Source organism: Rhea pennata, chromosome 6 (genome assembly GCF_028389875.1).
Source record: "Rhea pennata isolate bPtePen1 chromosome 6, bPtePen1.pri, whole genome shotgun sequence".
NCBI lineage: Eukaryota > Metazoa > Chordata > Aves > Rheiformes > Rheidae > Rhea > Rhea pennata.
The window spans coordinates 24,077,748-24,104,272 of NC_084668.1; the positions used below are offsets into that span (position 1 = coordinate 24,077,748).

The 26,525-nt window shown below is 36.3% G+C and overlaps 1 protein-coding gene across 2 annotated transcripts; it reads right to left on the bottom strand.

Annotated features, from left to right (window-relative positions):
- Positions 1–610: 610 nt before the first annotated feature.
- Positions 611–26,504, bottom strand: CIR1 (corepressor interacting with RBPJ, CIR1). Of its 2 annotated transcripts, XM_062578462.1 has the most exons (10): positions 26,391–26,504; positions 25,457–25,551; positions 24,846–24,919; positions 22,770–22,783; positions 22,625–22,680; positions 22,317–22,365; positions 21,988–22,105; positions 5,505–5,611; positions 3,971–4,056; positions 611–2,188 (listed from the first exon to the last, which is right to left on the bottom strand). In XM_062578462.1, exons 1-10 carry the CDS (start codon positions 26,460–26,462, stop codon positions 1,465–1,467), a joined length of 1,395 nt encoding a protein of 464 aa, XP_062434446.1. In that variant the 5' UTR covers positions 26,463–26,504; the 3' UTR covers positions 611–1,464. The 2 variants fall into 2 exon arrangements, with proteins under 2 accessions (XP_062434446.1, XP_062434447.1); XM_062578463.1 differs by lacking the exons at positions 22,770–22,783; positions 26,391–26,504 and having other exon boundaries at positions 25,457–25,545.
- Between the last annotated feature and the right edge of the window lie 21 nt (positions 26,505–26,525).

Below are 26,525 nucleotides of genomic sequence, written 5' to 3' on the forward strand. Positions count from 1 at the left end.
CTTCTGCTTTAACTTCCCTTCACGGGGCCAGCCCTCACAGCAAACCCCTGCCGCTTACCGGTCCTGTGCAGAGGAGGCCAGGCGTACTCCCGATCCTTCTAAACCAGGGCCTTCGCACGCCCGCCAGGGCAGGGCCTGCCTCTGCGGAGCTGTGCGTGCCCCGTAACGCAGCTGCTTCAGCAAGGATGCCTACAGCAACCTGCTGCAAGGGCATGTTAAAGAGAAAGGTGACATCTCTCAATGGCTCGCCTTTTCAAAGCCATTCACATGTGCTTAAAAGACTGGCCAGCTCTTTATTAAAGACTTATATTAAAACTTACATTAAACTCCATCTTACCCTGAAAATTTTCTGTATGACGGTTTTAAGAAGCAGAAGTGGACTGGTATTAAAAGAAAACACCCATTTGTCTCAAGGGAGAGGAAGGCAAAAAAATGTTGCTTGCCAGAATACTGAGTACGATGACACCTCTTCACCTGCCCACTAGCTAATATACTTCCAGCTGCCACCCTGAAGAGGCAAAGAAACATTCCCTTTGCGATAAGAACAACACGGGAAAGTGTACCCCTGTGCATTTGCACTGACTCAGAACTCTGACAAAGGCAGCAACTGTTACTATTTTTAAAGAATACGATACTTTATTATGGAAGCTCATCTTCATAACAGTGTTTGCAGAAAATGGCTGACAATAATGAAGAAAAATGAATTTTTTTCCTGAAAACAAAAAAATGAATATTTATATTAACTTTCTATCACTTACAACAAAATACTTGAAACAGTCGAGGCAGTAAATATTCTTTTCGTGTCTTGGGAAATTATTGAACAATAACTTGACATTGTACTGACATATATCAACAGGGGTTCAAGATGTTTAGATAGCCCTGACCAAGCTGTACACCACAGGAGGTCAAAAAAATGTTGGCTACCCACTTATATGAACTATGTCTCTCTGTTGTTTTAACTCATGAAATTGATCTCTTACAGAGAACTTTAGGAAAAATGCTTCAGTATGAAAAAACTCTGCAATCTGATGTTTTGACATATGAAGCAGTGATTTCATCCAAAACTATCTCAGACGTCTGTTATCATTTAAAATATGCCAGGACTCTTCCCAAATTACTGATTCCCCTCACAGTTGCATCTAAACAGAAATCATCATTATCAAAACCTAGGGTATCACATACTGTTCTGAATTATTTTAAAACACTAAAATTAGGTCTATGGTCTACGACTTAACTCCATGTATACAAGAAATGCTTACCAACAGGCGTATTTACAGTAAGAAAAATACAGTAACATTTGTACCTAATTTACAAATATTCCCACATTATAGAAATTATGCTGTTGGTTTTATGTAGGAAATGACAGTTACAGAGGTTGGAAAATGAGCAGCAATACATAATTGAGCCCTTGTTAAAGGTATTCATCAAAAATGGAGACATTTTTGTTTGCACCTGTCCCCTAGACTATCTGTTTTTTTCCCTCTCTCGGCTTCTGCTTCTACTGCGTCTGCTGCTTTCTCTATGTTCCACTTTTGCATACTTGTCTCCACAGCTCTCTCTACGTTTTTTCTTCTCTCTGTGCACATCTGTGCTGGGGCTTCTGGTTTCATTTCTCCTGTGCCGTTCTTCACTGGGGCTTTGACTTGGGCTTTTTCTTATTTGCCTTTGCCTGTTACTGCTGTGACTTGTGCAAGGGCTTCTCCTGCTCCTCTCATCCATGCTTTGGCTTCTGCTATCCCTCTCCTTTCTTTCAGCCTCTCCCTTGTTGGTGCTATGGTATCTACTTTTGGACTTTCTTTCCCCCTCACAGGAGTTCCATTTGTTGTTCTCTGCAGAACTATCTTGCTTTAAAAGTCTATACTTCTCCCTATCTTTGTCCTTGTTACCGTGACTACTGGAGAGATCTTCATAAAGTTTTTCCTTCCTCGTCTTTGCCTTTCCTTCTGAATCACTGCTGCTAGCCTCTGAAAACTTGTCTTTTTTTCTTTTCTTAGAATACATCTTCTTTTGTGCTGCTTTATCTCTGCTGTCAGTCTCACTATCACTGCTGCTTACTGAAGTCTCACTGGAGGATGAGGAAGAGGATCTTGTCTTATGTTTCTTGTGTTTACTTTTGCTTTTTTTCTTTTGCTGCTTTTTTTTCTTTCTGTCTTTCTTTTTCTTTTTCTTCTCCATACGATCCAATTTCCTTTTATTTTCAAAACAAGAGAGTAATCAGATGTGTTAAGACATTTTAAAATATAATGTCACTGTCTTTTGAAGTTCACTACTTCAGATGACCTACACAGTAAATACAATATTTTTCATAAAAGCATGTTGAATTTCTCTCCTTTCTGCAGAGTCTTATTTTAAAATTTATGACCTTGAGTTAACCATAGCTAAAATCCTCCTGTAATCCACAACGGTTCCCTCTAAATAGGAGGAATACAATTTTTTAATTCCTTTATTTTTTAAAAATAGAAGAAATGTGAATTTGGGTGTTCTAACTAAGAATACATTCAGCAGTGCTTTTCTTTCATGTCAATCTGCTTTTGAGATTTTGAAAATAATTTGCTGCTTTTTGTTTGTGCATTTTCACAATAAGAAATTTTGAAAATGAAAAATTGGCAATTAGTATTAATTTCCTAATAATGATAGAAACTGAGACTCTAAGGCCTACACTCCAAGTCCTTCAGGCAAACAATACTGATGTTTTCAATCATTTCTCTGTCACAAACAGAAATTTATAATTTCTAGCCAAGTACAACATTTTATCGCGCACACTACTGTCGCTGCCATTTAAATGCTTTTACCTAGTTTTTAATTTCAACTCCTTGCTGTCTCTGTTTATTCTTCTCAAAGACTCAGTGACTGAAAAGTGAAAATACTTTTCAGTATATTCAAAAATATTACTTCAAACTCTCAGAATGTAAAGGACCAAAGTATTTACTGAACTTCAACTTTGAAAATATAAAATACTGCTATTTAATAGTGTTGGGCCAGCAAGTTCAAATAAAATATTTTTAAATGACTCAGACTACATAACATTCGTTACTTAAAATGAACATAAAACATGTCCAGCATTTTCAGAGAATGTCTTATTAAATATACAGATATAGTAGATACCTAGCTACTCATGTACCTGCCTATGCATTCACCTTCCCTTCTTTTTTCCTTTTTTTCCAAGAAAGCCGAATATATTTTTAACCTAAAAGGCAGCCTGACTGCCATTTTAACTAGTGATATCTATAGGGGATCTATCAGGCAGTAGCTCTTATTTTCCACTTTAAACATTTAAAAGTTATTTTAAGATACCATTGCAAATTAACAGAGGAAAAAATGTGAGCCACCTTAAGCATATGAAACCAATAGGATAGAAGCAAAGAATGAAAACCTTATTCTTGCAGTTCTCATTAAAAGGTAATATGGGGAGCTCCCTCTGCTGGCTTAGTTGCATAAGCAAACTGGAAACCTCTGATCTAGAGCTGTGCAGAGCTCTGCCAACCCTGATGCTGGGACACATCATCAGGTTAAATTTAGCTGTACTGGAAAAAATGTACAACTTGGCAAAGTTTATATCAGTAAGCAAGGACATATCGTTTTTAATCCTGTCAGAAGACGCTGTAAACAATGGAGTTCAAAATCATATTTTAAAATAGGAATCTACAGTATCTTCAATAAGCCAATGCATATGTAATACCTGAGTGCTTATTTCAGTATCAGAGGTAAATTAGAAATGAACCTCAATCAAAAAGTATCAAACCTAGACTAGAAGAGACAGACTAAAAAAATTGCAACTAGATTAAGAAAAAACATACTGCATAAGGCATTTGTGGTCAAGAATATGTTAAATTAAATTGATTTCCTTCTGCCATGATGTTGCTAAATTCTTCAATGGTATAGAAGAGTTACAACAACAAGCATGTGTGAGAAAGCTATGGTGTCAGAATTACTGGTTAAATAGATCCTCTCCGCGAGGTACCACAATTACCTTAGAAGTTTCTGTTTTTGTTTGGTTGACAGTGATTTTAAAAATTCAACTTCAGGATCATCATCTCCTTCACTTGCAACATATTCCTAGGAAAATGTAGTAAGAGATTAAGTCCTTAAATAAAAATAACCTCTTAATTCAGATTTCTGTATTAAAACCGATGCCTGTGTACCTTCTATTTCCATAGGTACACATTTATATTACTACATCAACTTAAGAAAAGGAGCCACATATTTGCTACAAAGAAAAAACACAGTCTGTCTCCAAGGGAAGCAGATGCTATAATGTAGGAAGCATATAAAAGAAGTTATTAGTAACATATGAAGCATTACTGCTAGGGAGAGAAGCATCTCTGAAACAGTTGATAAAAATGAGCAAATTTTGGAGCTTACATAATTCCCTGAGATAAGTCATTATCATTCATGGAAGATGGGGAAGGTACTAGTCCTGCTCAAACCCAGAATAATTTAGGCATACTATTTTTTCTGCCTCAGTATAATAGTTAGGAAAACAGGTGTTACAAACATCTACCTCCCTGTTATGTTATTGGTCCTTCAATGTTCATGAATATTGTACGTGAAATATTGTAATCATATAATCTACACACAGTAACACAATAACCAAAGCATAGATACTTTAAGAACTTGAATTCTTCAAATTGTATGCAACTGATACAGCACAGCTCCCTGCTGTGATGTTTTTTATTTTAGCCACAGTCAGAAGGTGAAAGCAGACATAAAGATAGAAAATTCTTCTGATAAAAAGAAAATCATAAAACAAACATATTCAACAACTCTTACATCACTGCAGTAAATTTAATACTGCCCATATGCTACCTGTCTTCTGGGATAAAATACAGCTTTGTTTAAATGCCAAGGGAGACCTGTCTGTGGAGTCACAATGAATCGTCCATTTACTCCGGCTTTTCAGGATGAGTGAGGGCTGTTGTCCCCAGTCTACTTCACCTTGGTCACCTAGCAGTTTGGCTGCCTTGCTATGTGAACAAAGGTTATTTCATGGTGACTCACTCAAGTAATGTATATAAACTGCTCATTTTACGTTTTTATTAAAGCATCCAGGTAAGAAAGGTACCTTGAGAAGTCTATATAAAGGCAATTAAATATGTTCGCTCCAAATGGCAACAGATGTAACAATAGTCAATTAAGTAAAAAAAAATCTTCAGCTATAGCATTCGTGGCCGTAATTACTTGTGATGCTTCCTCTAACTTCTTCCAAAAGCTAGTATCATGGACGAGTTACGTGGCAGAATCCCTAAACATCCCCTTTTGTAAGAAATTCAATTTCTAGTCCGTCAGAGGAGGTATTTAATTCATTAAAGATAGGTTATAAAAAAATTTGCCATTCTGACTAAAACAAAGCTGGAAAACACAGTAAGTTTCTGGATCTTTTTCTGCTAGTATAGCTAACCAGCTTTCCTATGGATATGCATATTGGAAAACATTAAGTAGCAATTCACAAGCAATCACATTTGGATTTATAGACATTTTCAGCTTACTAGTAAAAAGATCATTACCTGTGATGGATCATTTGCGGTCAAGTTTCTCCCCAGTACATTTCGTTTCAGTGCAAACCCACTGTTTCTCATCTCCGCTATTAGCTCCGAGGGGTGCATTGATGGCCCTGTTCACAAAAATCACAGTTTGAATGTATCATTTATATCTCTCTACCTTTTTTGGACTCCACAGTAGGAATTCAGTTGAAGCTTTGTTAAGTAAAATCACAGCTAAATCAACTCAATAATCTTCTGCTGGGCAAATAATCAGATATGATTTTCTAAAACAGCAGTCTGGAGATTCAGAATAGAAAATAATTGCATTTTTCTTTAAGTGCAAAGGGATTCTCTTATGTAACTTTGTCATGTTGAAAACAATATATTTAAGTAACTCTAGTAGCATGTTTTTGTTATAGTATTAAAAAAAAACCCACAGGAAAACAAGAAAAAATATTAGGCAAGACTTTTCAGTACCTCCTCTTTCCTAGAACAATGGGAAAATGCACACCTAATGCTATTACCATGACATTTTTCATAGTGACATTTTTTTTCACTTACATGTGGAAAGTAACCAAGAAACTCAGTATATTTATGAAAAAAATTAAATATATGAAAAATTAAACTATGTCCTTAATTATTTCAGGGACCTCCAAATGTGCTGCGTCTCTGGGCTGTTAATTGAAAGGCTCCTCACAGGTCTCTGTTGTAAAAACTTGCAAAATGTGCAGTACACTACATTAGAGTCCGTGTTTCAGATTAGGCATATTATCTTTGTTTGCAAACACCTATAAAAAATAAAATGAGATACCTATTTTGGATCATTCAGCTTTCACTGCATAACTTATAAGCCTTGTAACTCACTCTTTTACCTGAATTAAATACTGTGATCATCAACTTCATGTACTCCTATGGTTAGATACTTTCCCCACCTTCAAGAACACACTCTTTTGGTAGGCCACTTTCAGTAAATTTACTTACCAGTTCATTCACTAACCTGTCAATGAATTAGCAATACTGTATAAGGTTAATCTAAATTACAAGGCATGTAAAATGAAGCATGAAACACATGACTGCTAATACTTCAGTAATAGAATTGTAAAGGATAAAATAAGCTAGTTTTATCCAATATATTGATTCTGTTTTGCAGTTTTGAGAGTTTCTTAGTTGCACAGAAGAACAAAACTCAAAAATTTTTAATACAGAAAAGTATGGAAAATTAAAAGAATTTTTTAATATGGAAAACAAGATAGCACTTTCTCAAAAAAAGCCAACTTTAACTTTTTTCAGTTTTCCTGCATAATATACTGCTTACAGAAACAGATTTATCTGCAAAGAAGGAATGAAGAAGATTACACTTGAAAAAATAATGGTCTAAGCAGCCTTTGCATTACGCATTTTCTCTTCCCAAGTTTCTAATTATTCCAGCCAAATACAATTTTCTAAGGAAATACCTTTTAGTCCCTCACTGACTTTAAGTGTTCTATTAAATAGAGGCTCCCCCCCCCACACACACATATATTTTACCAAGTGTTTTTTTCTTTTAAAATGTTACACTGTAATTGTAAGCTCAGTGAGAGTTAATGAATGTGTATGGGTTGCTTTGTTTACATTTTTGCTTATTTCAGTTTTAAAAGACTCACTGAAGAAAGTAAAGGAATGCAGTTAAGATTTTCTGCTCCTCAGTATCCCCTGTACCAGCTTGCCAACATACAGATTTGTCCATGTCTGTATAGCATCAAAAAAGATTACATCTATCAGCAAGGGTGATAAAAGTAGAAAGATATTTACAGGAAAATCAGTAAGACTCAGCACATCATAAGTTCTCAAAGATATATTAAAAATGTAATTTAAGTCACTCGCACTACAATTCCAGATTCATATATTTGGATGAAAAGAGAAGAGTGAGTCCTTTGGTTTGGAAGGGTTGCTTCCCCAGCCACCTCTCACAAGGATTTTTCCTGGGATCTAAAAATTGAAATGGTAGTCGTACATGGCAGCACATTTTGATCTCAGCAAGAGATCATTGCTTGCAGCTGATGATCTCAGGGCCATCTTTAGGGAAGTACAACCAAGAGCAGATCCCAGACAGAAAAGAACTGATCAACAGAAGGAATTCACAGGTCAAGAAATATGGTAGTTGGAGATGTTACAATAACCTTGCTCTATTTGCCCAAATCTTCTCTGGATGGTTACCAAGATTGGACACGAGCCGAACAACAGAAACTGTACCAGCTCACAGCTGATGTCTTGATTCAAAAAAAAAAACAAAAAAAAAGAAAGCCACGTAAAGCAGCCAATAAAAATAAAATACGAAAACAAAAACAAGCCCTGTATGAAGAAGCTGAATGGAGACACACCTGTACAGCCACAAAGATTTCACCATACCAAAGAAATCCAAACCTTTGACCAGATTAAAGTTTATAATCCCCCTTTTATTCAAAGATTACAGCAGTAAGAGTCACTGCCTGTCAAAATAACACGATTAACTTACTAGGTCTTCCCTCTGCAGTATCTCAGGGCATTGTACACACTCTGATATGTACTGAATACCTAGATATTCCCATTAATGTAGTCACAAAAATGGCAGAACACAACATGTCCAAACTTCCATAGAAAATCTGGAAGAGAACTAGGACAGAACCCCTAATTTTATGGTTACTTACAAAGACTAGAGTCAGGATCAAGACAAGAGCAGCATAAAGGCGTTAAGGCACATCTGCTTTCCAAAGCCCAGTTCAAAACCATTTTCTGGAGAGAGACCTTTCGGGCCTTCTTTGTGCAGCACCACTGGGAAGGAAGTAAGCAATTCTTTTCCTCTTTTTACATAAAAAGCTTCTCATGAATGCACAGCATTACTGATTTTTGTGCACTTCCATCCAATCTATTTCAGCTGTTCTTTGAAGTATGGATCACTACAAGTGAACAGGAAGCTGGTCAGAGTGGCTACTCAGGCCAAGATCCAACACAGAACTGTGTGTTAACTTTTCAGTTAGCTTTCATATGCTTTTCAGAGGAAAAATCAGCATTAGGTTGGGAAACAAAAACAAAAAGGAACACATACTAAGTGAGCTTGGAAGGAAAGAAAATCAAGCTAAAAATGAGTTTACATGAGTTTTGCTTTCTTGTTTATTAATAATATTAGGGAGACATGTTCATAGCTCCACATGCAATGTTTTAGGTACAACATGGTTCTACCATAACAAGGACAAGTAACAAATAATTGTTACTCCTGTTTTGTGAACATACACAAATTATATCAAATACACCTATGAAACCTTAACAGATCTTCAGTTTTTATGAAGTGGTTTGTAAAGTAAGTGATTCCTGTTTTGGTCTCCCTTTAATCATGGTGAGGGAAACAGCAACTTAGGTTTAGCCAAGGCTTGTGAGGAGAAGTGAGAACCTTCTTGAAGATTTATTACATAATTTTTTTGTGTAACTACAAGTTTTAAAAAGCCAGCACTAGGAAACAGATTGAGAAAACAAATCAACTCTGTAAAGTACACACAGAACACCATCCCATTTTACAACTCTTGTGTGGTGAAGCCAGCCAGGCATCACACAAGCATACTGACCCCTACGGTTGATTACAGAGGACTCTTTTGTAGCATAAAAATCTTCCTGGTTTATAAATTTTGAGAGGACTAAACAGGGGAACTTGCTCAAAGTTTTATTTTTGCACAGCTTGTATCAATGAACTTCTCAGAAGTTCTGATACCTAATGACAGCGAGACAGCATTACCATTTTTTTTCTTTTTTCCCTCCCTCCCTCCAGTAACACTGCTAGACTACCTAAGGATAATCCAATACCTGATCTGACAAATCTAAGACTGTTTTGTATCTGGTTAGAAATCCAGGCTGGGAAATTTAGTTAAGACAATAAAATTGATAATGGCTACACAGCTTAATATCAATCTTCTATTACTATCTATTATTGTCTGTAACACAGCACTAGAATCAAGAAATTCTTTGTTCTTAATAATTGAATTCCTGCTCAGTGACTTTCTTTCCCATTCCTGCATCAGCAGACCACTCTTGATTTATACTTGAATGACTTCTGATAAGCTGATCTGATCTTCCTTGAAATACCAGTGACAGTTTGAAGTCTTCTAGGATTCCTCAGCTCAGTTATTTTATGAGACAGCATTGAGGGCTGTAACATATTTCTTTCTGGGCTGCTTTCTTGCAGTCTTAACGGACATAGGTGCCTACACACGTGAGCAAATAATCACAATTCCATTTCCACACTACAGAATTAAATAGATTTCTTCTGAATTATATAAACAAGCAAGACAAAAACAGTACGAAAGACAAACGCTGAACCTCACTTAACACAGGTTTGAAAAAATGTCTCAGCAGCATGCTGGGTTTCCTTACTTAGGAGCTAAAGCTTAGGCCTAGGAGTCACCACTAACTTTTTGGTAGAGGGCCTGCTCATTTACTAAGCGATACAAAACTCATGAATTGACTGCAGAGTTTGGCTTGCTGGAGCTATGACTATGCCCTGTGTGATCAATCTCAGTATGCTCGGTAAGCCAAAAAGGTAAATCTTCTCAGTTTTATCTTTGGCTTATGACCTCACTTATGTCATAACCCTCCTAGATCTTCAGACGAAATAGGTATGAGGTATACCTTATGGCCATGCATCTTCATTCAGTCGAATTTCAGTTAAGTTGGAGACTGCAAGACATTTGGCAAGTTTGTGCTCAGAGGCTTCCAGTATGCTAAAACCTTGGGACCCAGTGCTAGCTAAGTATTCTTGGCCAGTACCCACCAACTTGCAAAAATTCATGAGTACATCAGGAATAGAAAAATATTGTGTACCGCAATAATTAATGTCCTCATATATTCATCCCTTACTTGTGAGATAGTCAGTGAAGAAGCTAGTATGACCTCATGTACGTGAAAAGGTCTAGATACAACTGTCATGAGTTGACAAAGTTAGATATAGAAATCCTGTAAAAATAGCTGATTGCTATGACTTCTAACAACTAGTCTCAGCATTCATCCATCAGCAAACTAAAAATAAGTTCAAACTTACAATGTTTCATCACCTGTTTCTTATTCTTTCTGAAACAAGTCAAATACAGTACCTTGCTATTTTTGAATATGACTGTGTGTCAAGCTTATTTTCTGGAATTTTCATTTTGAAAAGAGGAAGACGAGAAATTTCAGAACTTTTCCAGATGACACTCGTTTAAAACTAAAACATTAATATTCTGTAAAATCCATAGTCACAGAAGGGCTTTTCACCACACAGGATAATAAGTTCATTGCATGCTGATATACTTCTTTTTGTACATTAAGACAACTTGGTAAGTTTTTTAGAGCTACAGTTACCTACAATTTTATTAAGGGGTTACACAAGACAGGCTCCACAGTTAAGAAGCAACAAAAGCTTTTTTTATTTTTTCATGGCCTTTGTAATTTTTAAAAAAAAACTGTTTTCAAGTAAATAGACTATAGTTTCTTCCTTCTCACAGAAGTGCTTACTGCATTGCTCCTCTCTCCTTTCTTCTGCTTAAAATACCATTTAAGGTAAAAAAAAAAAAAAAAAAAAAAAATCCGGTTAGCTCAGTCAGTTTATATAATTGAAGCATAAAATCTGGAAACTCAACCCATTAAATGAAGTGTAAAAAGAAAGATTTCAGTGTTGCACAAAGTGCAACCTGAGCACAACTTTAAATCAACAGCTGTTGAGGCATCTCTGTAATATTTATACAATTAAGAAATAGAAGAGCTGTAAATAGAAGTTTTCTGAAGTATATACGAGCCTCAATTATACTGAATTGCAGAAGGATATCATACTAGGATTTCTAGAACATATTGCCAAATTGCCTGTATAACAAAGAGCACTCCAATTTCTTATTGCACTTAACTGAGATCAAATTAGCAGAAATAATTCTACCTCTATCAAATATCCGAGGGGGAAGGGAAAATATAATTCTGTATTTCAATTACTAAAGGCCTAAGTTACAGAAAGTTCTCCTACTCCACCTTGCAACACCTTCCCCAGCCCAGAAACAAAATAAATGCATAGTTAAGACTGACATTTTAAATTCTTTTAAATACTTCTTTTACAGTTACACATGCAAAGGATGCATTTAACGCTTTGTTGTTGCCAGGATATTTCTTTGAACAAGCACAGAAAAAGGACTTCTCGTAGGACAACAACGCTAGCTGTAACACACCAGCCAGTATCCCTCTATTAAAATGTCTAAAGCACATTTTTCTAATTATCCAATATTAGAGAACAACGTACTAAAAAATCTCTTTTCATAACAACTGTGATTAAATACCACTTTATCCTACAACAGTTGCAGTGGCAGTAAGGACAGAAACATAATGTTATGATTGCTAGTATGTCTAAAAATAGCACTTTTACTTCTGTCTATTTGCAATGCATAACCTTGACAGTATCTGCTCAATTTATTGATAAAAGCTTCCACTGCTGTCAGCAGTGCAGATGAGCAAACTGAATTATTCTTTGCAATCAGTGAAGTTTCCAACTGGATTCTGGAATATGTACAGACAGCAAAGAGGTAAGAAACAGTAATAGTGTAACCACTAACCCCACCTATGGCAGGGGAAATTATAGTAACAAATTGTACTTAGACAGTGGTTGCCATTATGTACAAATACAAAAATTCCTGAAAAAAAGGCGGCAAATTCCGTATGGTTTCACTTTAACTACAGTTTTTTGATCTATATTTTAACTCATACCCATCATGGGTATATATTATCAAAATATATATTATTTAGAACAAAGAGCTGGACTTTTCTTGAGCTTCCTTTTCCTAAGGAGGGGTTCTGGTGTGGGACAGCTTTTAGTTTATGTATGTGAGCTGAATGATTTTATGATTCCTTTGAATCTAAATTAACACCACCATCATACCATTAGAATTCTGATGATTTGGTGAAAGATATATCATTTATATGGTCATAAATGTAAGATAAGTACACAGGTACATCTGCCATCCATACATCAGTCTCATATTATGTATTACACATCAATATACTCCACACCATCGTGTTTAGAAAAGTCAGGTATCAATCAAGGAAAAGACACTTTCAAGCTTACCCTTTTTACTACATAGATCCTGTTAACAAAGTAGGGCTAAAGCATGTTGTCTTCTTTTTTCTCTCATAGGCATCTTAGACAACATGATGCCATAATTCTTCCAAAATTTAAATCTGGTCTTCTATGCAACAGTGATACTAAAGCTGTGCTCTGTTATTGCCAAAAATTAAACTGGCAAATACCACTCAAACTTTAAAACCGCCTTGTTAATGATCTTTAAACAAAGCAAACAGGAACTTAATGAATTACTCATTAAAGATGAGCTATACATTGCAAGCTCACAAACAGTATTTCACTGATCAAGGATTGCACAGCTGCGTGCAAGTGTTCCCAAACTGGATTACAAAGGAAATTAAATAATGATCACCTTCAGTGCTAAGACCGAGTTGTTCCTGGGTTTGCCATGTCTGAAGGCAGAGTCTTGTGGTTCTGAACAACTCCTCTTAGCGTAGAGTCCTCTACATGAATAAATTTTGGAAAACCATCTTGCTGGCAGGTTTTGGCTCAGCCCATACTTGCATGAAGCAGGAATGTATTCTAAGCTCAGAATACTGCGTTCTCTGATGGTGGCGAAGGCAGAACACTTGCATACAAGGGGATTTTGTTTTTAAAAGACAAATTGATTTTATAGCTAGCATAAACAGTTCCATCAATACATACATAAACTTTTTGTTTGCCTTCTTCCTATGGTCCTATACCTTCTTTTTAATACGGCTTAAAATAAAAATGAAGAACAATGTAAAAAATTACAGACTGAGCCTAATTACACTGTATCTTCTATGAACTTTTATTATCGTTGTGACAGAGGTAAGAGAATACCCTTTCATTTACCTAAAGGACAATAAGCTATTATCATGATTATGTGATCGTGATCCTGGTCACAAAGAACCTAGCAAATTTATACTGTCTCCACTAATGCAGAACTGATTATTTGCTACTAATAATTTTCCCATCTACTTCAGAGATGACTGCATTCAGACCATATTTACACTTCAAATCCACAGCTGCAGTTGGCACTGAAGGAAAGCAAATATAAAAACTTTGCAACTCTTTATCAGTTTTACTTTGGAGGATCTGCGGTTCAGCTGATCACAGAATTTCAGCATAACTGTACCACGCTTTTGTCAGAGGCATTTCAGGGAATCTTCAGTTTCCTTTTATTTTTTTTTCTAAGAAGTAAAAAACACTTACATTATCAAACTGCTATATGAATCAATATTTCTTGTTTAAATGCTAAGCACAACACTTCTAACAGAAATCTGTATTTTACGCACTTACACCAAATACTGAGACTTCTGAAACATAAATGGAGGATTATTCTAAAATGTGACAGTTCTTAGACTGAGCAAAGATTTTATTAGGGTTCCTACTGTTCACAATCAAAGCACTCAGCTGCAGATCATAAAGGAAGGGTTCATAAGCTATGCATTTATACAGATGACCTTTTATACAAATGTTCATGGTTAACATATTCAAATATCTTTTCTTTATGTTATTATAGATTCAAGAGAACACTTAATTCCTGCTTTCATATTGGATGTAATGCAAGTTTTTATTTACTGGGAAACAAGAATGTACCATATTTTTCACAGAAAAAAAACGCAGCAAGTTTGTAGGCATAATACAGATAGAGATGTCCTTTTTACTATTTCCATACGGTTGATAACGTCAATGATTATTACAGAAACAATCTTCACCAAAAAGCAAAAGATCACTGGAACTCACTAAGTAATAGACCATTCAAAAGCACAACCACAATTAATTCCAGCGCACTCAGGTAATGCAAACAAATGGTACCAACTCTAGAAGCTCATAATGGCTTATTAAATCTAAAGAAGGTCCCATTTACACAGACATGTCCAGAATTTCTTTATCTTAATAGAACACAAACATTAGATATAAATACATGTAACTGTATTACATTTTTACCATTATTTGTCCAAGTTTTCCATAACATGCAAATCTCTTTTTTCCCTGTAATTGTATTGGAGGGATCATGTATGGAGTCACTCGGTCCTAAAACATTCAAAGCAGTCATTAGCAGGTAAGGATGCCCAGCAATCTCCAGTTTTAGGTTTCACAGATTTCAAGAGCGTAAGAATCCTACTTATCTTAACATCCCATCGGCTTCTAACTGAAAGATTTACAAAATTAGCTCCCCATTTGGGACACTAGCCTTCTTTCATAAGATAGTAATAAATTGTGTCCAAGCAGCTTTCTCCCTCCCTCAAATAAATATAATAAAAATTGTAAGTATTTAAGCTTCATCTGGCCAAGGAAGTTAGGGGCAATTTTGAAGTGAAGTAACAAAACTCTTTTGAAATATTTTATATAGAAAACTTAAAAGTCTCTGTCATAGTAAAATTGAAGGCTTTCAATGACCCACATTATGGAAATTCCATCACCATTTTGCTTCTCCCTTCTATTCAAGAACTATGTCACTTGAGAGCACTTAAGCATGAAAATAAGAAATTGGGTTCAGTGAAGAAATAAAAGGAATCTTGACTAGCATTATTAGGCTGCAGAGCTACTCTTGGCATTAGAAAAAGGAAAAAAAAATAATGTTTAACATCTTTTGTTACTGTACTCTGTTTGTTGTCAAATCACTGTCAGCATCCTAATGCCATCTCTGAAGACATGTTAACCAAAACAATCCTTTTGTACTTCATCCCGTACAAATCTTCACCAGGTCCAACAATTTTAGGGGTTTCGCTTAGCGCTACTATGCTCTCTGATGTTCTGCATGAAGCTTCCTGGGCTTAGTATTCACCCTATTATTTGTGAATGATCCTTCCAATTTTAATATCACACATAGCAACACAAATGAAACAAGATCCAGCGTACGACAACGAAGACAAAAAATTCTTAGCTCCATTTCTTTGATTTAGTATTGGCATTTGTTCCTCTTTTACTGATAGTGTGTGGAGCTAAGAAAAAATACATTGTTTTGTAAAATTATTTTAAGAACATTTTAAAAACACTGGAATAACCAAAAAATCACCCCACCCCACCACAACCACTGTTTTTATTTGCAAGTTTGACTAAAACTGTACAAGAAGATGCATTTTCTTCTGTGAAACTGAACAGTGGTATACTTAGATACACTGTGATCACAGCCTGGAAATCATCCAGGTTTAGAACCAGCAGATGACCAATACTTCTATCAATTAGGTTTAAGAATTTACATTTCAATTTACATCGCTGGTTGGAAGTGTTTTGTGTATGTGTGCACGCTCCATATAGGAGCAACATTTTAGAATTAACACATTTCAAAGTTTATGAAATACCATGAACTACTGACCTACTAGGAAATCAAAAGCTGTGGTCTGAACTCCCCAAAAAACTTTGAAAGCACAAAATCAACAGATATCACTGGTGAATGTTAAAAAAAAAAAAAAAAAAAAAAAAAGAACTGTGAAAACAGGCAAACTTTTAGGATCTAGTGACCTGGTTTTATGCTGGCAGGTAATACATATTTTACACACAAATATATACGAACAGGTACACACAAAGTCATAACCACAAATGATAGTTCCACCTTGTCTGAGCTTTGAAAGTTAGGATTTCATCAGGAAAGAACATTCTAAATCAGTTTAGCCCGAAGAAGCATTTTGATTGCCTAATTTAACTTTGTAAAGGAGAACTAAATCTTATAAGTTGGTCTGTAAGCCTCACAGCTGGAACATCCTAACACTATTTTGCAGTTTCCAGTGATCAAAGTAAGTTACTTTTTATCTAAAACTAAGAATTTCATAATGGAAATAATGCAACACCAGGGGGTGCAGTTATCATGAAATAATTACACTCCTGGGAGATTACAGACAAGGCTGTACCACAGGGGTGTGATTATCCCATGATAACCACATCCACTGAAATTGCCTTATTGCAAAAATAATCTCTATTCACTGGTGAGATATTATTCAATAGGCACTTTAATGGCAAGATTATTATTTTTTTAGCATGAATTACCAAATAGATTAGTAAAATGGTCCCAGAAGCAAAATAACCAAGCCGCCAAGCCTAACTCATGGGTACTGATTGTAGCTATTTTTCTGTTTGCCGTAGCACTGCAGTATATTGCAGATCCTGAAAAATAGCTCTCTCTTCTCACAAAACACAGTTCTGTGCCATACACACATGCGTTAACCCTACAGCATTTCCGCTGGAGTAATCTGAGTCAATGACTGTTCTTTGCATATAAGATACTCAACACTGAACCCAAACCAGCAATGCCAGTCATTTTATATGCAAAGAGAAAGATTACAACACAGTCCTCATGTAAGATAACAAATTCAAAGACGAGTATCTTTCTGCTGAACTAAGAGAATCACAGCTTTTAAGATTTTTCTTTCCAAAAATTCTAATTGGTGGTTATTTTACAACGCTTGAAAAACTATACACTGATTAATAGTTGTTCTTTATCATCACAGAGAAACAGAAGAAAGACTTCAAATAATGCAACTATATCACACAGAAGCTTCATTTTCGTTCATTTTTAATTGAGGATGAAAAATAGTCTCAGTCCAGATAAGACATTTTGTTTTACTCTCGTCCTGGGGGAAGAGGAAACTACAATAAAACACATGCTGAACTTGCAGCAAGTGCTCTTGAACATTTCCGGTGTGTGTGGAGATATACTATTTATGTAACTGCCAAAGGAAACTATAATGGTAATAAAAGTCAAGTGCACTGTTCTCAAATATATGAGAATTAAATAAACAGGATTTTTTAAAAGCACCTTCTAACAGCAGACTTCTCTGGAAAACTTGTGTCAACAAAACCTCAGGAGATGCTGAAACTACGAAAACACTGCTTTGTGGCATATTGTAATACACAGTATTAATCCACTGTTCTGTTCACACACTACTTCCTTCCCTTTAACACAGTCTGCTGTGCTGCATCCCTTTAACATTCATCTGGATGGATTGTTTCTTGCATTATTTAAACTTCTTTTCTTTCAAATAGGAGTTCTAAATCTTGCTGAAATTCAGTGATTTGGGCAATTAAAAATATAGAAAGATAAAAAATTACCACCTTTTGGACTTTTACTATACTGAAGATAACATTTCAAATAAGGTATTTGATGGCCTAGTTTTGGGAGGAAGAAAAGGAAAGATGGGAAAGGGCTGGTTTTGTCATTTTTACTCAGTAATTTGGTTATGCTGATAGAACAGGGTTTTTTCCTTTTTTCTGCCAAAAGCTTTTGCTTTTGACCAACAAGAAAGATGAAAAGTAGGCAAATACTACTGCTTTTTGCATGCAAAAGATCTTGTTACCAATAATATTTGCCACCACTTTTTTCTTTCCAGATTAATTTTGTTCAGTACTATTTCTGAGAGCAGTGACCCTTCTACACTGGAGACTTTTAAAGACTTTGAAGTTATTACACCACTGATTGCAGACATGAGTCTGATTAGGATATAAGATACTTCTGCGGTTTCTAATCTTGTGGGTACGAGTTGTTTCAGCCCTTCCTTAGGGCAGAATATGTGAAGCTATCGTTTCTGTTCTATTCCATGGACAGAAACACATTTGGGTGAATGCACAAAGTCAGCTGTAAACAAGACAAAATCATTTATCTTCCCATGCATCAAGTGTGCTTCTCTTAGCAGAACAACAGACCAGCAAGAAGTCACCACTGGGTAACACAGGGGAAGCCAGGCCATCTCTTTAAAGCCGCTCACGCTGCAATCAGTGATGTGAACGTATCTGGAACGTCAGGCCTTGGACCAGGAGGCAGAGGCTCCCCAAGCACAGACTGCTCTGGGATTCGTGACCAGCCAGCAGGCTCTGCAGCACATCACCTAGTGTCTCCCAACCCCGCGCTCGTATGTGGCGTGCTTTGCCACAGGAGGAGGATCTTCACACTTGTAACAATGTTCAGCACAAGATTAGGACAGAAGTTAAGTATCCTAAGCTAAAAAGGGTAATGCAACTATCAAGCACTGCCTAAAAAAAATTATTTCACTCTGTTTTGGCAAAAAGTGATGCCAGATTGTCTTTTATCATAAGACCACAAATCAGAAAGAATAAAGTGCTATCAAATAAATCACTTTCAAGCAACACTGAGCTCTTCTCCTATCAAAAAAAAAATCTGTAATTTGCCTCCCCCTCCTTTTTTTAAATCAGTTTCAATGATACATAGCCTAAATTGGGTTATTCTAATACAATCAGTTTCTAAAACTAATTTGATTCCCGGTTAATTGATTACCTTACTAAAACTTTCATTTTTATTCTTTATTTTATCTCTGTATTTCTCAGATAATTATATCCCTTCACTTATGAGATGATATTTATATTTCACTATCCTAACACAAACTAGGAACAAGCTTTTAAAGATGCTGTTCCTACACACGGAATTACTTCTTGACCTTTAAAAGAGTTACTTGCCTAGATAATTTAGCCTAGCACTTTTAACTTTCTCAAAAGCTGGTTGTAGATATATTTGAACACTATTGAAAGCAAAGAAAAATACGTTAGCATCCATATCATATGTCTGGCTATTAAAAAAATAATAATACTAAACAAACGTTCTGGATCTGCTGTATGCTACAACTCAATCTCACTCCATCCTTGACATCTCTGCTCATCATTCTCTTCAAAGACAGGCCTGTGATTTCTTCTGTACTCTGGAGATGAATGCACTGCTTCTGAAAATTATCCTTTAGCATTCAGATCTTATAAAAAAAATTACAAAGCCACTTGGCTTGTGCTGGCAACTACAATAAATGAAAACTCCAGATAGAAAACTGATAGAAATCATGTAAATTAAGCACAACAGGAGACATGTGACAGGAGAAAAAAAATTTAAAAAAAGGAAATTCAATTGCTTGTGGGTTTTTTTTTTTTTAAACTTAATCCTCAGTTCAGCAAATGCAGAAAGGTTTCATAGAAAGACAATACCATAAACAAGCCTCTGACCAGCTACAAAGCAGTATTTCCTTCAATTCTAGTCAATCTATGTAAGAATGCTGTGGCAAGAGACACTCCCACAGTATGGTAAAACAATCAGCTAATACATTAAGAATTTCGTCTACAACACAGGACTGGTTTCAGGATTTAGTTCAAAAAAGTCTATTTATACATGACAAACTTTAATATATCATGCAGATGAATTATGGTCTTAAGATAATCAGTGGATTCAATAGCTGGGTTCTCACTTAACTAGCGCTTCATCTATGTATAAGGAATTTTCATAAATCTCACAAGAGTGTAATTTAGCTCTTATTAAATCAGACAAAGATTTGGAAAAGTTGATGAAAGGATTGCATGCCTGAGGTTAGAAAAAGCAGACAACCTTTTATTGGTTGATCTAATTAAAGATATTACCATTTCCCTATAATCCTTGTATCTTCTATTAAGTCAAGAACTTACAATTGTTTTAAACCTTACCTGCAGTGTTTTACATATAGTTTCCCTGAAAGGAAGAAAGAGCAAGTAGCAGTATCATTACAGCTGACTATTCAAATCCAAGAACACAGTGTCTTACAAATTATATATACAAACCATGATCTGTCGCCCACCCCTACTCCCTGAAATCTTTCCTCTCAGGCTAATAAAAAGTCTGCGCTCAGCAAAGCACACTTTCTTTTAAGTTCTGGAGTTGAAAATGTGAGAGCATTTGCACAGTCAGGGAACAGAGATAGTTTTACAGCACCTTCCTTCATGCAAAGTACATTGTATGTGCTAAATCCCTCCCTTCAGACTTAGAATGACTGGAAAGCTAATCAGAGAACATCTTTCTGACCAGGAAATGCTCACAGCAGTCACACATTTCTTACAGCTAGGTAGTTCAGTTAGCTTTGAAGCAAGCACTTAGTCTCACACAGACACTGCAAAGTGTCCTTACTGCACTGTTATGAATAACAAGGAGCCCATTTTCAAGTTCTGTGCAAGAATGTACAAATATTTTCAAATTTCTCAGCAAACACTCTTAAAAGTTACTCGTATCATTTGAATTGGTTAAAAAAAAAAGAATTCTGCAGTATAGAAGCATGTCTTACATGTGACAGCTGCACAATATAATTCTACCAATAAACGCTCCATGCACAATTTCTTCTAAGGTAAGAATGAGGTAAGAAAATAATTTAATGTTGTACCTTATTGAACATAAAGGCAGAGAATAACAACTACAGCAATGTCAATATAATGGTATAATCATCAGACAACACTTAAAAGCAGAGTAATGTAAGAGGCACTAAATCCTTCTGAGGCTTCATCTCAAAGAAGCAATATGCAACTAGGTGGTCTAACTTCAAAAGATAAGACAAGATGTAATATGGAATAAAACTAAGAGCTACCACATAAATTAGATAACCTGAGGAAAGACATCAAAATACAAGTCATCATCAAGTGTGCAAGTCTTGCAAAACTGACATACATAACTGAATACAAAACAAAACACATGATTAAGTGGAATACAGAAATGCCAAAGATTCACCCGAGTTACCAGCTGCTTTTTTAATATATCACAATTTTACGAATACTAGAAATATTGCAATCTTGGGCCAACTTACAGAAATCAAAGAATATTAAGAATATGACAATCTTGGGTCAACCTACAAAAAGAAATCACTCAGAATTGTTACTCAATGCAAATAATATTCAGTTTGAATGATTATATCCACTCCTTCAAACCTCACTTAATACTAAATGCCATGTGTTTTTAATTAGGAAAACTAATAGAGAAAACAAAATGTAGTTCATGAAGCTACAGAAAGCCAAATAAAGGAAATCAGGCATTTGAAAATACAAGTTTTAATTTCTGTCCCATTCATAAAAACATTTCATATGTCTAAGTGACAGAGCACTGGAACAGGCTGCCCAGAGAGGTTGTGGAGTCTCCTTCTCTGGAGATATTCAACACCCGCCTAGACACAACCCTGCCTAACATGCTCTAGGGGACCCTGCTGAACAGGGGGGTTGGAGCAGATGATCTCCAGAGGTCCCTTCCAACCATACTGATTCTATGATTCTATGACTATTAAATAAATAAATAGCCTCTCCCTTTTCCTCCAAGTGGTTTACAAAGATGTACTGATATATTCTCACATTTCCAAACAGCATTCCTGAATTTGAACTGAGACAGTCTTTGATAGTTTATTTGTTAATTATTTTTGTGACATAAATATTGTCATTCCAATATAAACAGTCTCATGGCAGCTTTTGAATTTCTGCCACAAAAAGATCAAAGCAAAAGTCATTGCAAATTGTTTTTGAAATCATATTACTAACCGGAATATTAGATCCCTAGCATTTGAAATACTTCGCTTGAAATTGTGGATACTACATTGGGAATAAAGAAGCGTCTTCCCTGTTTCACAAATCATTTGAAATATGGCAAACTTAAATCTTCCAAAATTAAACCTGACAAGTTCCTCCAAAATTTACAACCATAATCTATGAAGGAAATTCGGTGCCTACCTGAACCATCAGTGGAGACTGAACTTGCATTAATTCCGGAAAGGCCAAACAAAGGACATTCCCGATCAGTGTTTACATGACCCCACTTGTGGCATTTAATACATCTCACATTCCGCACCTAAAAGGAGAAAAAAGAAACAATTGACAGAATTTGGTTAACAATACAACTTAATGTTTAGAGAAATGTCTATGTTGTTATACAAAAGGAAGGCTTTTAAACTCACTGAGAAACAGACGATAAAATTAAGAGAGTCCACGTGAATGTTCTGCAGTTAGATAATATTTGAAATAACCCAAGATATCCAGAGAGTGAAATTTATGTAACTTGCCTGGATACCAAAAGGCTGATCTCTGATATTCACATCATCCTTAGCATATCTGTAACACAAACACAGAAAGAAAATAAGGATTAAATCTTCAATTTAAAAAAAGTTTATATATGTATAAAATGACTGTAAGTCCTGTTACTGTTAAATGTGCACCCATTTCAGAGATATAATTCTAGTAAGTGTTAGTTTTAATGTGTTTCCAAAATGGATGTAAAATTCAAATATAGAAAAGGAAGTAAAAGAAAAGGACGTGGAGATTAAGTAAGGAAAAAAATATTTTGTTTGCAAAAAAATCCAGATTATCTTACTTTTCTCGAGGGGCGACTTTTTGCCATTCAAATTTGTACTCAGTCTCTCCTTCTTGCTGTAAAATATAAAACATGGGAAGACTGAAATTTATCATACTTTTTAAATAAGTACAAAGAAACATTAAGAAATGATGTAGCAAATTACCTCTTTAGTTTCTTCTGCAAATTATCAGAAATCATGAAAAAGAAGAGACAATACATTAATTATACATGTAACATACAGCTGGTATCTAATCTGAAGACAAAAGATTTTATTATTTACCCTAATACAATAGTTCAAATACTCAGAAAGTAATTTTATTTAAATAGGGAGCACTAATAAATAATCAACCTCCAGTATACTCAATTACAAATCCTGCAATACTAGAATAATCTCTTAACTGCATTGCTTAAATATATAAGCATTAAAAGTCTTATCTTAAAAGCTTGCAAAGGAAACGTTGTACAGTAGGACAGCAAGAATATCTAGGAACTGGATATTTTGCAAAGATTGCTTTTTCTCAGGTTCAAATAAAAAAAGAATGAGTTTCACAGTCACTTCATTCTGCACAAAATAGTGGTTATAAAGGCAGTTTCCCATTTTAGCAGGTTATCATTAGTTTTATGATCACACCTACTTAGAATTTAGTGTATGAAAATTGGTAGGTATGTCTGATTCATATTTCTCAAGATAAATAAGAACATGTCTCAGTACAGTACTCTGTTAGAGTGTGCTTCTTCACTGGCTGATTTATAAAATGGAAATTGTAATTGTAATTGGCAGAAAGCTTTTCCTCTCCAAGAGTTTTAAGGTACTTTCTGGCAAGCACGCGGTCACTGTAAAGCAAGTTACATTTATATTAAATTTAATTCTTTTCTTAAAAGGATCTCATAAAGCAACCAAAAATTTTTAGTAAGAATTAATTTGTCACTTATTGTGTCAGTCCCCTGGGCCCATACTTATCTGTGAAGCTTCATGTTTTAAAAATTTCACATACCAGGGAAAGAGGATTTATTTTCAAATAAAACAAAATGCACTGACTATAAAGGAAATGCATACGTATTCAACAAATAAAAAATTCACAAAATGAAATTTCAGCTTTGTGGGACTGGTATCCCTAGGCTTTGTACCTAGTGGAAAGAGAATGGAGTCCAAGCCTCCTTCAAAGGGTAATTTAGAAAGGGTCTAACTTAAAGCCTTTGTATCATCACTGAAGACTTTTCTTTCCTTTAGGTGGAAAGGAAGCCTAGACTGTATATTAGCTTTAAAAAATTACTCCTGCTTCAGTAAATCAGCAGAACAGCTTTGCAGGACAACTTGTGTTTTCTCCTTTTTACAAAAGTAGTTTAAGAATTATTAGCAACAATAGTTAGGTTTAAAATTAGTTCTAAACAATTTTTAAAAGAATTACAATCACTCTGAATGTAATGAATTAGTTTAAGATATTTTAAAGAGAAACAATTGCAAAACTTGCTCTACAAGAATAAGCCTATCCAAGCGTTTCCAAGGGTTTCAGTTCAAGAGGAAAGATGCACTTAAAAGCAAACATTCTTAGAATGTTTTTCTACTACCTTTTCTTAATTCTGCCCTTACTCGTACCAATCATTTAATTTTACCAAAGTCTGAATGTATCCACTAGGTATTTACTAACTCCTATTTAGGGAGCTACCAAATACAGTCTTAGTCAGACTATCTAGCACTTTTGATTATACACTCTCCATGGTCAGTATTTATAAAATTTCAGGAAATCAGCTGCTTTCCTCAACATTTTCTATGCGCGATATGTCAAATTGAGTTTTGGGTAGAACTTACAAGCAAAAACAGCTCCACTGTTTCTGAAAGGGAGAGTAAGCAGGATTGTATTTGGCTGTGATAAAACAGAACTCAGAGTCACTGTGACGATCTAGTCTTTCTCATCCAAAGGCTTTCTCATCTAAAGGAAACACCTTTGCTCAAGGACAGAATCTCTGCTGCTGCTGTAAAAAATATCTTATTTTTTTTCTTCCTTTCACATCAAATTGTTCCTTAAAAAGTATCCCTTAGTTTGGGAGAAATTAAGTTTGAGTGAAATTAAAATTATCAAAAGCTACGAATCATTGCACATTCCCACCAAGAAGTCATACCTTCTAGTATTACCTCACTATGGGCATTGTATTTTATTTTAAAACAGACAGTGCTTATTTCTTTGGAAGTTTTTTAGTTTTGCAATGCTGTAGGCTCAAAATCAAGAAAACAGAGTACCTTTCTTTGCTCCAGGTGGGGCCTCATACATGAAATTAAGACCATTCTTCACACGCTCATCACCCATAAGCAATCTAAATGAAAAAAGACAGAGTTTGGAGTGTTATACACAAAACATTCACATTGGTATTTGAATAATTCGACAAGAAATCTGCACAAGGAAATTGCCACCACAACTGGGAATTTCTCACTGGTTAATATCAGTACCAGAAGTTCAGTATCAAAGAACTGAGGGCCCAGTCAGTACTTTTGCATGCCCCACTGCATACCAGAATCACACATTTCAATCGTAACTAAAACATAGTGCTGTGCCCACAGATTATGGGAGATGGATTTCTGCATGATCCAAATGTTGCTATACAAGTTTACCTGCTGCTCTGTTAAATGTCACATACAGTGAAGATGAGCATGTGAGATGACTCACACAAATTACCTGAAAAACTGATGTATGACCTTTGCTTAAGTAGACCCCAATTTATGAGTCACTGTCCTCTGCTGTTACTAAGATCAGCGGGAGACAGTGCTTCAGATAACCCACATCGAGATGTCCTTCACTGCTATGAAGTTCAGAGACGGTAGGAGGATGCGTGTGGTGTTATGCCAAGTCTCACCTATTATCATAGGATTCCTGTTCTTTAAGATACTGTTGCATTAATTCTTCTTGTTTCTTCTTATCATATGATATTTTCTGTTCCGCCATCCATACCTAGTTAAAACAAGCAAGTTTCTACTTTAAACAAATAACAAATCTAAAATATTTGTGTATGTGAAATACTGGGAAAGGATGGGCACAGTGTGCTGGGCGGGGATTTTCCCGAGAAGCGTGTGGTGTCTATCCAGGGAACCAGATGTTCAGAAGCTGGAGTCAGAAAAAAGGAGTTATAAGAATGTATGAGAAGCAAACTTAAAGCTTTTAATATACAGCTTTTTTCCATACATCTTCCTCCCCCTCTTTAATGCGAGTTTCTCCAAATCAAAATTAATATTCTGAGAAGACACTACTAAGAATAGTTCTCTCATTACAGATTAGTTTATATTAGAAGAGAGACGTATTACAAAGTAGGACTATTCCAGAAAAACAGGGTGTGCCTAACTGCTGAATTTCAAATTCACACCTAATTTCAACTGGAATAGCTCCTATATGCCGACAACCCGACGCAAGAGGGTGTCTCGGGCGGCGGCCGACGCGCTTCCCCTCGCCCCGGCAGACCAGCGGCTGCGCTCGCCCTTCGCGCCGCGCCGCGGGCGAGCCCGGCCGCCCGAGAGGCCGCCCGAGAGGCCGCCCGAGAGGCCGCCCGAGAGGCCGCGGCGGCGCCCCCGAAGCGCGGCCCGCTCCCCGCGGCAGCCGGCGCGCCCTGAAACGCGGCAGCAGGAATCGGGGCGCGGTTAATTCCTGACGGGAAATGAAATAACACAAATAAAGAGGAGGCGGCTGGCGCGGCGTTCGGCGAAGCAAACGGCGCGAGACGGACGCGGGGCCCGGCCGCGGCAACGGCGCCCGGGCCAGGCGGCGTCCCGCGCCCGAGCGCCCCGCTCGCCCCTCACCTTCTTGATGTTGGACTTCGAGGCGGGGTGGAAGTCCTTCTTGCACATGAAGTTGGCGAACGACTTCCCCATGGCGGCGGCGGCGGCGGGGCCGGGCCGGCTGCCTGCGCCGGGCCTTCCGGGGCGGCGGGCGGG

Bases quoted from the DNA above. Each gene is read 5' to 3' on its own strand.
- CIR1 (XM_062578462.1), bottom strand. From the start codon at position 26,462: ATGGGGAAGTCGTTCGCCAACTTCATGTGCAAGAAGGACTTCCACCCC. The intron at 24,920-25,456 runs GTGAGACTTGGC...TTTTTCATTTAG, and splicing joins CAGGAATCCTATGATAATAG to ATTGCTTATGGGTGATGAGC. The intron at 22,106-22,316 runs GCAAGTTACATA...TTCTCCTTTTAG, and splicing joins ATCAGCCTTTTGGTATCCAG to GTGCGGAATGTGAGATGTAT.